Below are 13,519 nucleotides of genomic sequence, written 5' to 3'. Positions count from 1 at the left end.
AAGGCGACACAACAGAGCACACTCACAGGTGAAGAGCTCCAGCAGAGGAATACTCAGTGGCTCCTTTCCCAGTGGGAACATGCCAATCCCACCTACCTTGCACCACAGATCAGAAATGCAGATCAGAAACACAGCTCAGAAACAAAGCTGGGGGCTTCTACTCCAACAACCAGGGAAAAGACCTTGTCCTGGACAGGGCAGTGACAACCACAGAGCAAAGAAGAGGCCCCGCTCAATATCCAGTGCAGGCTCTATCAGCACAACATCAGTCACACCTCCTATCAAGGGGATAATGGCCAGCATATACTGAGGAAAGAGGTGGCAGGCATCCATACTAAAAACAGCCCTCGCACCAAAAAATATTAAACCCACACAGGCTACACAGGGATGTTCCCACATAAAAACAGCCCTCCAAGACCATAGCAGATAATTGTTTTTCCTAAATTCACAGAGCAAGAGCAATAAAAGTGAAATGAAGAAGCAGAGGAACCACTCCCAATTAAAAGATCAAGAGAGTTCCCCTGAAAGAACAAACAATGAAACCGACCTCTTCGGTCTAATAGACACCAAGTTGAAAAAGGAGGTAATGAAAATACTGAAGGAATTAAGAAAGGCTATCAACAGAAAAGTAGATTACTGTAAAAAGGAACTAGAAACTGTAAGGAGGGGCCAAGAAAAATTAGACAATTCATTTGAAAGACGAAAGTGAAACTAAAGGCTACGAATAGCAGAATGAATAATACAGGATGAATAAGCGGTCTATAAAATAGAATAATAGAAATCACCCAATTAGAACAGCAAACAGAAACCCAAATTTAAAAAAATGAAAGCAATGTAAGAGACCTATGGCATAATATAAAGCATGCCAATCTACACATAATAGGGATCCCATAAGGAAAAGAAAGAGGGGATTGAAAATGTATTTGAAGGACTTCCCTCGTGGCACAGTGGTTAAGAATCCACATGCCAATGCAGCCGACACAGATTCGATCCCTGCTCTGGAAAGATCTCACATGCTGTGGAGCAACCAAGCCTGAAAGCCACAACTGCTGAGCCTACGCACCTAGAGCCCGTGCTCCACAACAAGAGAAGACACCTGTCACAATGAGAAGCCCTCGCACTACAATGAAGAGTAGCCTGCACTTGCCACTAGAGAAAAAGCCTGTGTGCAGCAATGAAGACCCAACACAGCCAATAAATAAATAAATAAACTTTAGAAAAAAAGAAAGAAAATGTATTTGAGGAAATCATGGCTGAAAACACCCCAAACATAAAGAAGGAAATAGACACCCAGGTATAGGAAGCACAGAGGGTCCCAAACAAGATAAACCCAAGCAGACCTACATGAAGACATATTATAATAAAAATGGCAAAAGCTGGAGGATTCTAAAGGCTGCAAGAGAAAAACAAAAAATTAATTACAAGGGAACACCCATAAGGTATCAATTGATTTCTCTACAGAAACACTGCAGGCCAGAAGGGAGTGGCAAGATATAGTCAAAGTCCTGAAAGGGGAAAACCCGCAACCTAGGATACTCCTGCCAGCAAGATTATCATTTAGAATAGAGAGAGAGAGAAAGAATTTCTCAGACAAGTGAAAGCAAAAAGAATACAGCAATACTAAACCCATCCTAAAGGAAATATTGAAAGGTCTTCTCTAAATAGAAAATAGATTTTCTCTATAGGAAAGAGAAAATCACAACTGGAAAGTAAATCACTTAAAATAAGACAACACACAAATTAAAAAAAAAAAAATCAAAACCTTGCTGTGAAAACGATGACAACCACAATGCACAGCAAAAGGGTGGCCAGGAAGCTGCCAGAGGGCATGGCCACGCCATCAAGTGTGTGTGTGTGTGGGGGGGGGGGGGGGGGGGGCGGGGCAAGCAAATGTAGGGGGTTTTCCTAGAATGTTTCTGAGCCTACAAGACTACCAGTTGAAAGCAAGCAGATATAGGAAGGGGTTAACATACTTGAAAACCAGGGCAACCACAAACCTTCAACATACAATAGGACCTCCCTGGTGGCGCAGTGGTTAAGAATCCACCCACCAATGCAGGGGACACAGGTTCAATCCCTGGTCTGGGAAGATCCCACATGCTGCAGAACTAAGCCCATGCACCACAACTACTGAGACTGCGTGCTGCAACTACTAAAGCTAGAGCCCATGCTCTGAAACAAGAGAAGCCTGCGCACAATGAGGAGTAGCCCCCACTCTCTGCAACTAGAGAAAGCACACACACAGCAACAAAGACCCAATGCAGCCAATAAATAAATTAATTAAGTTAAAAAACAAAAACATATATGCACCCAATATAGGAGCACCCAAATACATAAAACAAATACTAACAGACGTAAAGGGAGAAACTGAAAGGAATACAATAATAGTAGGAGACTTTAACACCCCACTCACATCAATGGACAGGTCTTCAAGACAGAAAATCAATAAGGTAACGAGACCCTAAATGATACAACAGAACAGTTAGCCTTAGTTGATATCTTCAGGACATTACATCCAAAAAAAGCAGAATACACATTCTTTTCAAGTGTGCATGGAACATTCTCTAGGACTGACCACATACTTGGGCCCAAAACAAACCTAAACAAATTTAGGACTATAGAAATTACTTCGAGCATATTTGCTGACCACAGCAGCATGAAACTAAAAATCAAACACAGAAAAATAAATGAGAAAAAAAGAATTACGTCGAGACTAAACAACATGCTACTAAAAAACAATGGATCAACAATGAACTGAAAGAAGAAATTAAAAAATACCCTGAGGCAAATGACAATGAGAACACAACCATAAAAAATCCACAGGAGGGCTTCGCTGGTGGCATGGTTAAGAATCCACCTGCCAATGCAGGGTACATGGGTTCAAGCCCTGGTCCGGGAAAATCCCACATGCCATGGAACAACTAAGTCTGTGAGCCACAACTACAGAGCCTGCACTCTAGAGCCCATGAGCCATAACTATTGAACCCATGTGCCACAACTACTAAAGCCCACCCAGAGCCTGTGCTCCGCAACAAGAGAAGCCACAGCACTGAGAGGCCTGCATACCACAACAAAGAGTAGCTGCTGCTCTCTGCAACTAGAGAAAGCGAGCACAGCAATGAAGAGCCAATGCAGCCAAAAAAATAAATTAAATTTTAAAAAAAACCAATAGAAAAAAATCAATAAAACCCACAGCTAGTTCTTTGAAAGGGTAAACAAAATTGACATATCTCTGGCCAGGCTCAACAAGAAAAAAAAGAGAGAAGACCCAAATAAACAAAATAAGAAATGAAAGGAAAAATCACAAAAGACACCATAGAAATACAAAAAACCATAAGAAAATACTATGAACAATTATATGCCAACAAATTTGACAACCTCAAAGAAATGGACTACTTTCTAGAAACATACCACCAAAACTGAATCAAGAAGAAATAGATAACTTGAACAGACCAATCACTAGAAATGATACAGAATCTGTAACAAAAAAAACTCCATACAAACAAAAGTCCAGGACCAGATAGCTTCAGTGGGGAATTCTACCAAACATACAAAGAAGAACTTATACTGATCCTTCTCAAAATTCCAAAAGACTGAAGAGGAAGGAACACTCCTGAAGACATTCCATGAAGCCACCATCACCCTGCTACCAAAACCAGACAAAGACACTACCAAAAAAGAAAATTACAAGTTAATATATTTGATGAATATAGACACAAAAATTCTCTACAAAATATTAGCAAACCAAATCCAAAAACAGAAAAAAAGGTCATACACCATGACCAAGTTGGATTCATCCCAGGGTCACAAGCATGGTTCAACATAATCAAATCAATCAATGTGATACACCACATCAACAAAAGGATAAAAACCACATGATCATCTCAATAAATGCAGAAAAAGTATTTGATAAAATTCAACATCCATTCATAAAGAAAACCCTTATGAAAGTGGGTTATAGAGGGAACATACCATAACATAATAAAAGCTATTTATGACAAACCCACAGCCAACATAATGCTCAATGGTGAAAAGCTGAAAGCCTTTCCACTAAAATCTGAAACAAGACAAGAATGCCCACTCTCACCACTTCTCTTCAATATGGTATTGGAAGTCCTGGCCACTGCAATCAGACAAGAAAAAGAAATAAAAGGTATTCAAGGGAATTCTCTGGCAATCCAGTGGTTAGGACTCAGTGCTTTCACTGCCAGGGGCTGGGGTTCAATCCCTGGTCGTGGAACTAAGATCCACAAGCTGTGTGGTAGGAGGGAAGAATTGGGAGTTTGGGATTAGCAGAAGCAAACTATTATATATAGGATGGATAAACAACAAGGTTCTATTGTATAGTACAGGGAACTATATTCAATATCCTGTGACCAACCATAACGGAAAAGAATATGAACAAAATATATATATGTATAACTGAGTCACTGCTGTACAGAAGAAATTAACACAATATTGTAAATCAACTATACTTCAACACAATTAAAAAAACAGTTAAGTGATTACAATGCTGCATTTGAATAAAAAAACTGTCAAGAAAAAAAATGTATGGGAAAACTGAGGAAAATGAATACTAATTTGATATTTGATAACACTTAGAATTATTGTTATTTCAGGTGTGATAATAGCATTGCAATTATGTTAAAAAAACAAAAAATAAGGATTTTTTTAGGGATACATACAGAAGAATTAGAGATGAAACAATTTGATGTCTGAGATTTGCCTCAAAATACCACCGTTGGGAGGTTTAAATGAGATAAAATTGGACAGGTCATTCTCTGGTGGTCCAGTGGTTAGGACTCAGCACCTTTCACTGGCATCCCCTGAGTTCAATTCCTGGTCAGGGAACTAAGATTCAGCAAGCCATGCAGTGCCACCAAAAAATCATCATCATCATCATAATAATAAAATTACAAATAAAACTTTAAGAAAAAAAGAAAGAAGTTTGGACATGTGTTAAAAATTATTGAAGATACATGATGGGGTTCATTATACTATTATCTCAATATTTGAATATGTTTTAAGTTATCTGTAATAAAACACTTAAAAAAAGAGTATACTTGCAATTGCTTATACATACAAAGAATAGCTCTGGATACACATATAACCAGATATATATATATATACATTAAAAATGTATAATACTGAACTTCCTAGATGGCGCAGTGGTAAAGAATCCACCTGCCAATGCAGGGGACACGGGTTCAAGCCCTGCCTTGGGAAGATTCCACATGCCACGGAGCAACTAAGGCCATGCACCACAACTACTGAGCCTGTGCTCTAGAGCCCGTGAGCCAGAGCCCGTGAGCCACAACTACTGAGCCCATGTGCCGCAACTATTGAAGCCCACGCGCCTAGGGCCTGTGCTCCACAACAAGAGAAGCCACTACAATGAGGAGCCTGCGCACCACAATGAAGAGTAACCCCCGCTCTCAGCAACTAGAGAAAGCCCATGTGCAGCAACAAAGACCCAACGCAGCCAATAAATAAATTAAATAAATAAATTTTATTTTTAAAAAATGTATAATACTACTTCTCTCTGGGAAGGAGAACTGGATGGAAGAGGACATATAGGTAGAAGGGAGGCTCTTCACTGAACATTCTTTTCAAAAGTAAATTCTAGGGGCTTTCCTGGTGGGGCAGTGGTTAAGTATCTGCCTGCCAATGCAGGGGACATGGGTTTGAGCCCTGGTCCAGGAAGATCCCACATGTCTTGGAGCAACTAAGCCTGTGCCACAACTACTGAGCCCACATGCCACAACTACTGAAGCCCTTGCGCCTAGAGCTTGTGCTCCACAGCAAGAGAAGCCACTGCAATGAGAAACCTGTGCACCACACAAAGAGTAGCCCTCGCTAACCACAACTAGGGAAAGCCCACGCAGAGCAATGAAGACCCAACGGAGCCAAAAATAAAAAAAACTTTTTTTAAAAAAAGTAAATTCTAGAGCAGAAAGGTATCAGCAACAGCCCACCATTACTGGAGTTCAGTGGATATATATTTTAAAATATCCATTATTTTTTTAAAAGAAAAAATATATTTTAAAATATCCATTAATTTTTTTTTGAAAGAGAAATACATGTAAGCCCTGTTTTATCGATGACCCTTTGAGTTGAGCTCAGAGTCTCAATTCCACAGGGAGTCAGGAGTAGAAGAACTAAAAACACTCTTGAATTTCTTATTCCTGATTCAGTCCTGAGTAACATTCACTTTCACTTATAACTTTGTGCCACTTAACACAGTAACAGATTTGATCGCATGAAAGAAACCACCAAAGAAAGTATACTCCTGGAAACTGTATTTATGGTTCAATCCAATCCAACCAAGAGCAGGAGCCAGGCATTCCACCTCTCACTGGTAGCCAGCCAGGTGAAATGAAGAAACTTGACATTTAAGGGAAACAGAGAAAAACCCTTTGTGAGTAGAGGTGATATGACCAGGGATCTGGCTTTGTAAGCACTCCTGGGAGAACCCAATTGTCATTTATCAGTTCCACTGGTTTCTAACTTTGCAGGACAGCTGACATATTCCTAGGTTTAGATCCTGCATGATCTAAAATGGTTCAGTAAGTTAAGTTCAGGTAGGTTTGCTCAGAGATGCACGATTCCTCCACAGACACAATGCATTCCACCCAGCCTTTCACCACGGCTCACGTGCATGATGAGGAAAGAGCCAAATGAAAACTGCCACCCACCTTGGTTCTTGTCATCTGCGTCAGGGTCCGATTTCAGTCTTTTCACACTGTTGCCACTCTCCGAGCTGTAACAAAAAAACATGGTGATGTGAGCTAGGTCCAATCTTGGGGATCAAAGCTTTGGGAATCAGGAGGTCCAATAACCATTTATAGGGGTCTTAGGCAGCCTCAAGAAGCCTAGATGATCTGAAATGAAGTCTTCATTTCAGGCTCTTGATCTCCTTCCAGTTACATTACTGTTATAAAGACAATTTAAACCTCTGACCAATTCAAGGGGTGAAGCATGACACCTTCAAGCATCACTTAAATGTCAGATTCTTTGTTGTCATCATTCATCTTGGTTAGAACCACAGACAGATTTCCAGAATATCTGGACATGTTTATAAATGACAAAAATTTAGTTATGTTATTCAAGATTGAAGGAAATATCTTTATTGACATGCTAGAGATTATGAAAGTCATCCAAAAGACCTTCACTAAAAGAATTTCTAAAGAATGTACTTCTCTCACCATGCAGCTAGAAGGCACAATGCTCTTCAGCTCCATCATTACCACTAATAATAAGTAATGTTTGTAAATTCGTACCTAATAAACAATTTAGGACAGTCAAAGAAGGGAAAAAAAAAAAAAAAAAAAGAATGCACTTCAAATAGGAAGGAAATGGTCCCAGAAGGAAGGCCTTAATCCCAAAAGGAAGGGATGGTGAACAAAGAAACTGGCAAATACAAATCTAAACAAACACTGTCTATTTAAAAAAACAACATCTAATTTGTGGTGTTGAACATGACCATACTAAAGTCCTGGACAGCATGTAAGAAAGGAAGAAGGTGATTGTAGCTAGAAGTTCTAAGGTCCATGGATAATTTTGTAAGGAAGTAAGATAGCTGTTTACTTTAGGTTTTGCTAAGTATTCCTGATAAATTGAAAGGTAAGCCACCAAAAGAACAGAAACAGAATACATAAATCCAAATTAGTAGAAACAAAAAAAAAAAATGAATAAAAGATTTTAAAATCAATTTTTATAAAAAAGATATAAGGAAAAAAAATTTAAGTAAAAAGAAAAATAACATTAAGATAGTAGAAACTGGGGAGTTCCCTGGTTGCCTAGTGGTTAGGATTCCAGGCCTTCACTGCTGTGGCGTGGGTTTAATCCCTGGTCAGGGGACTGAGATTTCACAAGATGCATGGCACAACCCAAAAATTAATTAATTAACTTAAAAGATAGTAGAAACTGTTTTAAAAAATCCTAGTAAGTCCAAACCTACCTATAAAGAAATTTTAACAGACTAAATTCTAAATCAGCTATTTATAAGACACAACTGAAAACTTAACAGAAGCAAAACAAACAACTTAAGACCTAGAAAGACTGAAAGAAAAGGAATGGAAAAAGAGTTACAACAAGAAATACTAACCCAAAGAAAGCTGGGGTACCTACATTAATATTAAGAAAATAGACTTTGGGACTTCCCTGGTGGTCCAGTGGTTAAGACTCTGCACTTCCAACGCAGGGGGAGCGGGTTTGGTCCCTGGTTGGGGAACTAAGATGCCACATGCTGTGGGGCATGGCCAAAAAAAAAAAAAAAGACTTTAAGACCAAAAGTATTACAAAGGCTAATGAAGGTTAGTTTACAGTGAAACAAAGTTTAATTTGCTACAAAGAAATAACAATCCTGAACATCTATGCTTCTAATTAAAGAGCTTAAAAATATACCATGTTCAATAGACTCTGAAGAAAAATAAAGAAATCATTACTATAGTGGGAGATTTCAAAATACTCCCTCAAGTACTGACAAAACAAGCAGACAAATAAGTAAAGAAACAGAAGATCTGAACAATACAATCAACAAGTGTGTTTTGCTGTACCTACATAGAACCCAGAATAAATAATTACAAAACATAGATTCCCCTCAACTTGGAACACTCACAAAAATTAACCTCAGAAATAGGTCACAAAGCAAGTCTAGAGCAATTTCAAAAGAATCAGTACATATAAACCACAATGTAACTAAGGTAGAAATTGATAACAAAAGATAAAGATTATATTTCATAGACTCTAAGACATCACTGATTATAAGATATTAAAATGTTGCGGGGGAAGGTTCATCTTAGAACCAATGAAACATGGTTAAGTTACCTCAATATATTTGGAAATTTTTAAAAATGTTTCTAATTCATGAATCAAGAAAAATATCATAATGGATACCTAAAAATACTTAGTTGAAAATACAAAATTGTATATAATGAAAGCTGGGGGAAAACTATAGCTTTAGATGCCTCTAACTGAAAAGAAGAGCTGAAAGTTAATTAGCTTGGTATCTGAGAGTTGTTTATAACAGAAATAATAAAAGTATAAGCTTGACGAAACTAAAGAATATTCCAAAGAAAGAAGGTAGAAGATATTAAAGAACAAAAATTAACGAAGTAGAAAAAATAAGAAGTAAAGCCAAAAGATCTTTGGAAAGACTAATAAAACAGAGACTACCCTCTCATGAAAATAGTCAAAATAAGAATAAAACTAAAACTCATCAATATTTGGGATGAAGAGGACAATTACAGATAGAAAAGCAATTAGAAAAATGAGAAATATTGACAATTTAGCTAATGCATTTGAAAAAAGACAAAATGAACAAATTCCCAGAAAATATAACTAAATATAACTGACTCAAAAAGCCATGGAGAAACGTAGAGAGTCCTATAATCACAATTAAAAAAAGGGGGACTAAAGTGATTTTACAGAGTTCTACCAAACTTTCACAAAAGAACACTACTATCTTATACAAACTCCTCCAGAAAACAGAAAAAGAAAGAACACTCTCTAAGTCACTCTATGAAGCTAGGTTTAATCTTCACATCAAAATCAGATAAAGTGGGGGGAAAAAAGTGCAGGCCAGTCTCAATCGTGATCACAGATGCAACAACCTATACAAAACATTAGCAAACCAAATCCAGCAGAGTTTAAAAAAAAAAAAAGAAAATACATCACTATAAGTTGGGTTTATCACCAGGAATGCAACATTAGAAAAATCTTTATTTTTTTCACTGTAACAGTAAAACTGTAAAAACTAAAATTTATTTTATTAATTCAAAAACAGAAAAAAATTGACAAAATTTAACAAAACATGCCTACAAAAAACCTCTTATGAAACTAGGAACAGAACTTCCTTAACCTGCTAAAGGATATCTGAAAAATCAAGAACAAATACTATTCTTAGTGGTGAAAAGTTATGGGCATTCTGTTTAAAATTAGAGATAAAACAAGGATATGCACAGTAATTGTCTCTTTCTAACTTTTTACTGGTGGTCCCAGCCAGCACAGTAAGATAAGAAAAAGGAACTAAAAGGTATAAGGAAGAGAATAAAACTATCATTATTCACAGATGGTGACTCTCTACATAGAAATTTCAAAGAATCCACTGATAAATTATTAAAGTTACTAAGAGTTATTATTAAGTTAATAACAGTTGGGTGGCTGGATACAAATATCCCAAAATCAATTGCACTTTTATATACCAGCAACAAAAAAAATATAAAATACCTAGGAATAAATCTAACAAAAGACACGTACAGCCTTTTTGAAGAAAACAACAAAACTCTAAGACTTTATTGAATGACCTTAACTAAAGGAAACAAATAAATGTAGATAGATGCCATGGATAGAGAAAGACTCAAATCCATAAACATCTGTTCTCTTCCTAAATTTATCAAGCAATTTAATAACACTCCAATAAAAATCCCAATAGGGATTATTAAAGAACTTAAACTAAATCTAAAATTTATAAGGAAGAATGAAGTGGCCAAGAAGAGACAAGACATCCCTGAGAAGAACGTAAGGGGACTTGCTCTACCAGCCATCAAGATGTGTTATAAAGCAACAATAATTACACAGAGTGACACTGTTCCAAAAGATCCTAGGAACAGAAAAAAGAATCCCCAAACAAACCCATATATGGATGGAAACTTGCTATTAAGACAGAGGTGACACTGAAGATCACTAAGGAAAGGCAGATTTAACAAATGTTGCTAGAAAATTGGCTTTTCATTTGAAGAAAAAAATTGAAATGTGATCCCTACCTCATATCTTTCGCAAAAATCAACTCCAGATAGATTGACAGACTAACATGTGAAAGACAAAATTCCAAAACTTTTATATAAGAAAGCTATTATTACAACCTCAGGGTAGAAAGAATTTCTTGAACAAAATATAAAAGGCTCTAACCATAAAAAGAGAATATTGATGTATTTGACCACTTTAAAACTGACCACCTTCAAAAGGTACAAACTTCCATAAAAAATAAGTAATTCCTGAGGATGTAATGTGTACATCATGGTGACTATAGTTAATGATGACATATTGTATATTTGAAAGTTACTAAGAGAGTAGATCTTAGAAGTTCTCAATCACAAGAAAAAAAATGTGTAACTGTGGTGATGGATGTCAACTAGACTTACTGTGGGGATCATTTCACAGCATATACATATATATCATTATATATAGCACTGAATCATTATGTTGCACACTTGAAACCAATATAATGTCAATTATATATCAATTTTTAAAAATTGACAACCTTAAAATTAAATATATTTGACCACTTTAAAATTAAAGTAAAAAGATAAGCTATAAACTGGAGAGGAAAAAAAATATCAGGACTATGTTTAAAAAAAAACCCAATGAATCCATAAGAAAAATACAAATAATCCAGTAGAAAAATGGCAATATAAATGAATAGACCTTTCGCACAACAGGACACACGAATGGCAAAACAACATATGAAATGTCAACTACACCTGTTAACAGGGGAATGCAAATTAAGACCATAAGGAGATATTATTTTATAAATCATTTTACTGCTGTATCTGTGCTGTCTAGTAGGGCAGCAACAAGCCACATACAGCTATTTAACACTTAAAATGTGACTAAGTGTTAGGATTTTAAATTTCATTGAGTTTTAATTAATTTAGATAGCCACAGGTGGCCGAGGGCTATCACACTGGACATACAGCTCTAGAGAAACAAATGCACATATGTAACAAAGCATGTCCTTCACCTATCAGCACCATCTGTCATAATTCAAACACTCATTCACAGGAGAATGAACAAATTTTGGTACCTCAAATAATGCACTATTATACAGCATGAAAGTGAATGAATTACAGCTGTACATACACATACACAAAACTGTATCAATCACAGAAACAATTTGATCGAAAAAACCAAGTTCACAAAAGATGGTGTGTATATATAATGAAATCATTTTTTATAAAGTTCCAAAACAAGCAAGCTATTATACTGTTTCTGGATACCTATATAGGCAGCAAACGAACAAATAAACCTGAAACTACTAAGAGTAAAGAAAGGCCAAAGAATGATAAACTAGATTTAGGAACATGGTATGAGGATGGCAAGGCAGGGAGAATGGGGAGGAGCAGAGAGGCAGACTCAATATTGTTGATAATGCTCTAGGTCTTAAGCTGAGTGACAGGTTCATGGGTGCTTGTTTTATTACTATGCTTTATACACACATCAGGCACCAGACTTTCACCAAGCATTAGAACCACCCACGGAACTTTAAAACTTAGACTCCCAGACCTCACTACTTACTGAGCTAGAATTAGTGTGAGGCGAGCCACAGTATTAACAAACTCCCAAGTGAATCTAATAAACCCAAGGCTGGGTAGATTAGGAACTCCTGCCCCAGGAGACTAATTTATCACCTTGCTACACAAAACAACAATAAAGGATGTTCTAATAAAAGGTGCTCTAAGAACTAGGAGAGATACAACACCCATTCTGCTAGAAGCAAGACACTACTGAGAGGTCACTAACTGACCACCTAGAGAGCTCTTTCTTGGTACAGCCCAGTACAACAGACCCAGGTCCAAACCATCAAAGACACTGGACCAGGCAAGAAAGCTTATGTGAAAACTTGAAAGGAATAATTCATGGCTTGGGTAACTGGCCCTTTTCAGGCCACTGATACTCCTCCCCTTTGCTGCTATACTATGATGACTTTTTTACATATAAACAATGTTCCTAGCAATATTCCTAGGAACATCAGCAGAGGGTGTGCCAAATCACAAAAGTGCATCAAGGCACTCCCTTCAAAACATGTGGCTGGTCGCCAATATACCAAATTGATTTTCCTAACAGACTGCACTTAAGCTTAACACCATCTTGCCCATAGTAGGGTTGGTCAAATTGAAATGACCAGATTTAACCACTTTGGTGCCATTTCAGGATTTGAAAAGGGAGGAGCAAACATAACAAAGAATTTAACGAAACCTCTAGGCAGTGCTGCCACCCCACATCGAACAAGCTGAGCCCCAGTTAGGTGTGTAACCCTGTCACAGCTGCCACGTTCTTACAGGCCACAGTGCCTTTGCCTCAGCTCTTCTCCCTACCTGGGGTGTTCTGCTCTCCCCGTCTGTCTGTCAAAGCCCTAGTCGTCTTACCTAAGCAACCTCTTCTTTCTAATGCCTTTACTTCCCCAACATGAGCATGTATATCCACCTCCAGGCAGTTATTCCTCCTCCCTGCTTTCATCACACCCTATACAAATCCTTCCATAGAACTTGCTACCTTGTTTGCCTAGAAACACAGATGCTCAAATATGTTACTTTGTGACCTCGGACAAAGGTTCTCAACCTTTGAGATTCTCAGTCTCTTCATCTGATAATAACAGCTTGAACTTCATAGACTTGTTGAGAGGAATAAAAGAGATCATGCATGGAAAGTACTTAACACAGTGCCTAGCACATGGCAGGCATCCAATGAAGAGTAGCTATTATGTTGAATGAACAGAGAGACAAGGGTCAAAGGCTAC

The 13,519-nt window shown here is 37.3% G+C and overlaps 1 protein-coding gene across 4 annotated transcripts in view; it reads right to left on the bottom strand.

Moving 5' to 3' along the window:
- Positions 1-13,519, bottom strand: part of PSME3IP1 (proteasome activator subunit 3 interacting protein 1) — a 38,650-nt gene that overhangs the window by 8,420 nt on the left and 16,711 nt on the right. For all 4 annotated transcript variants that reach the window (XM_057713552.1, XM_057713553.1, XM_057713554.1 and 1 more), the window contains one exon: positions 6,696-6,760. In XM_057713552.1, coding sequence (XP_057569535.1) covers positions 6,696-6,760 — 65 coding nt within the window. The remainder of the gene's footprint in view (positions 1-6,695; positions 6,761-13,519) is intronic.

The sequence above is a fragment of the Hippopotamus amphibius genome, chromosome 16 (genome assembly GCF_030028045.1).
Source record: "Hippopotamus amphibius kiboko isolate mHipAmp2 chromosome 16, mHipAmp2.hap2, whole genome shotgun sequence".
Lineage (NCBI taxonomy): Eukaryota > Metazoa > Chordata > Mammalia > Artiodactyla > Hippopotamidae > Hippopotamus > Hippopotamus amphibius.
This window is presented reverse-complemented; position numbering and strand designations above follow the sequence as displayed.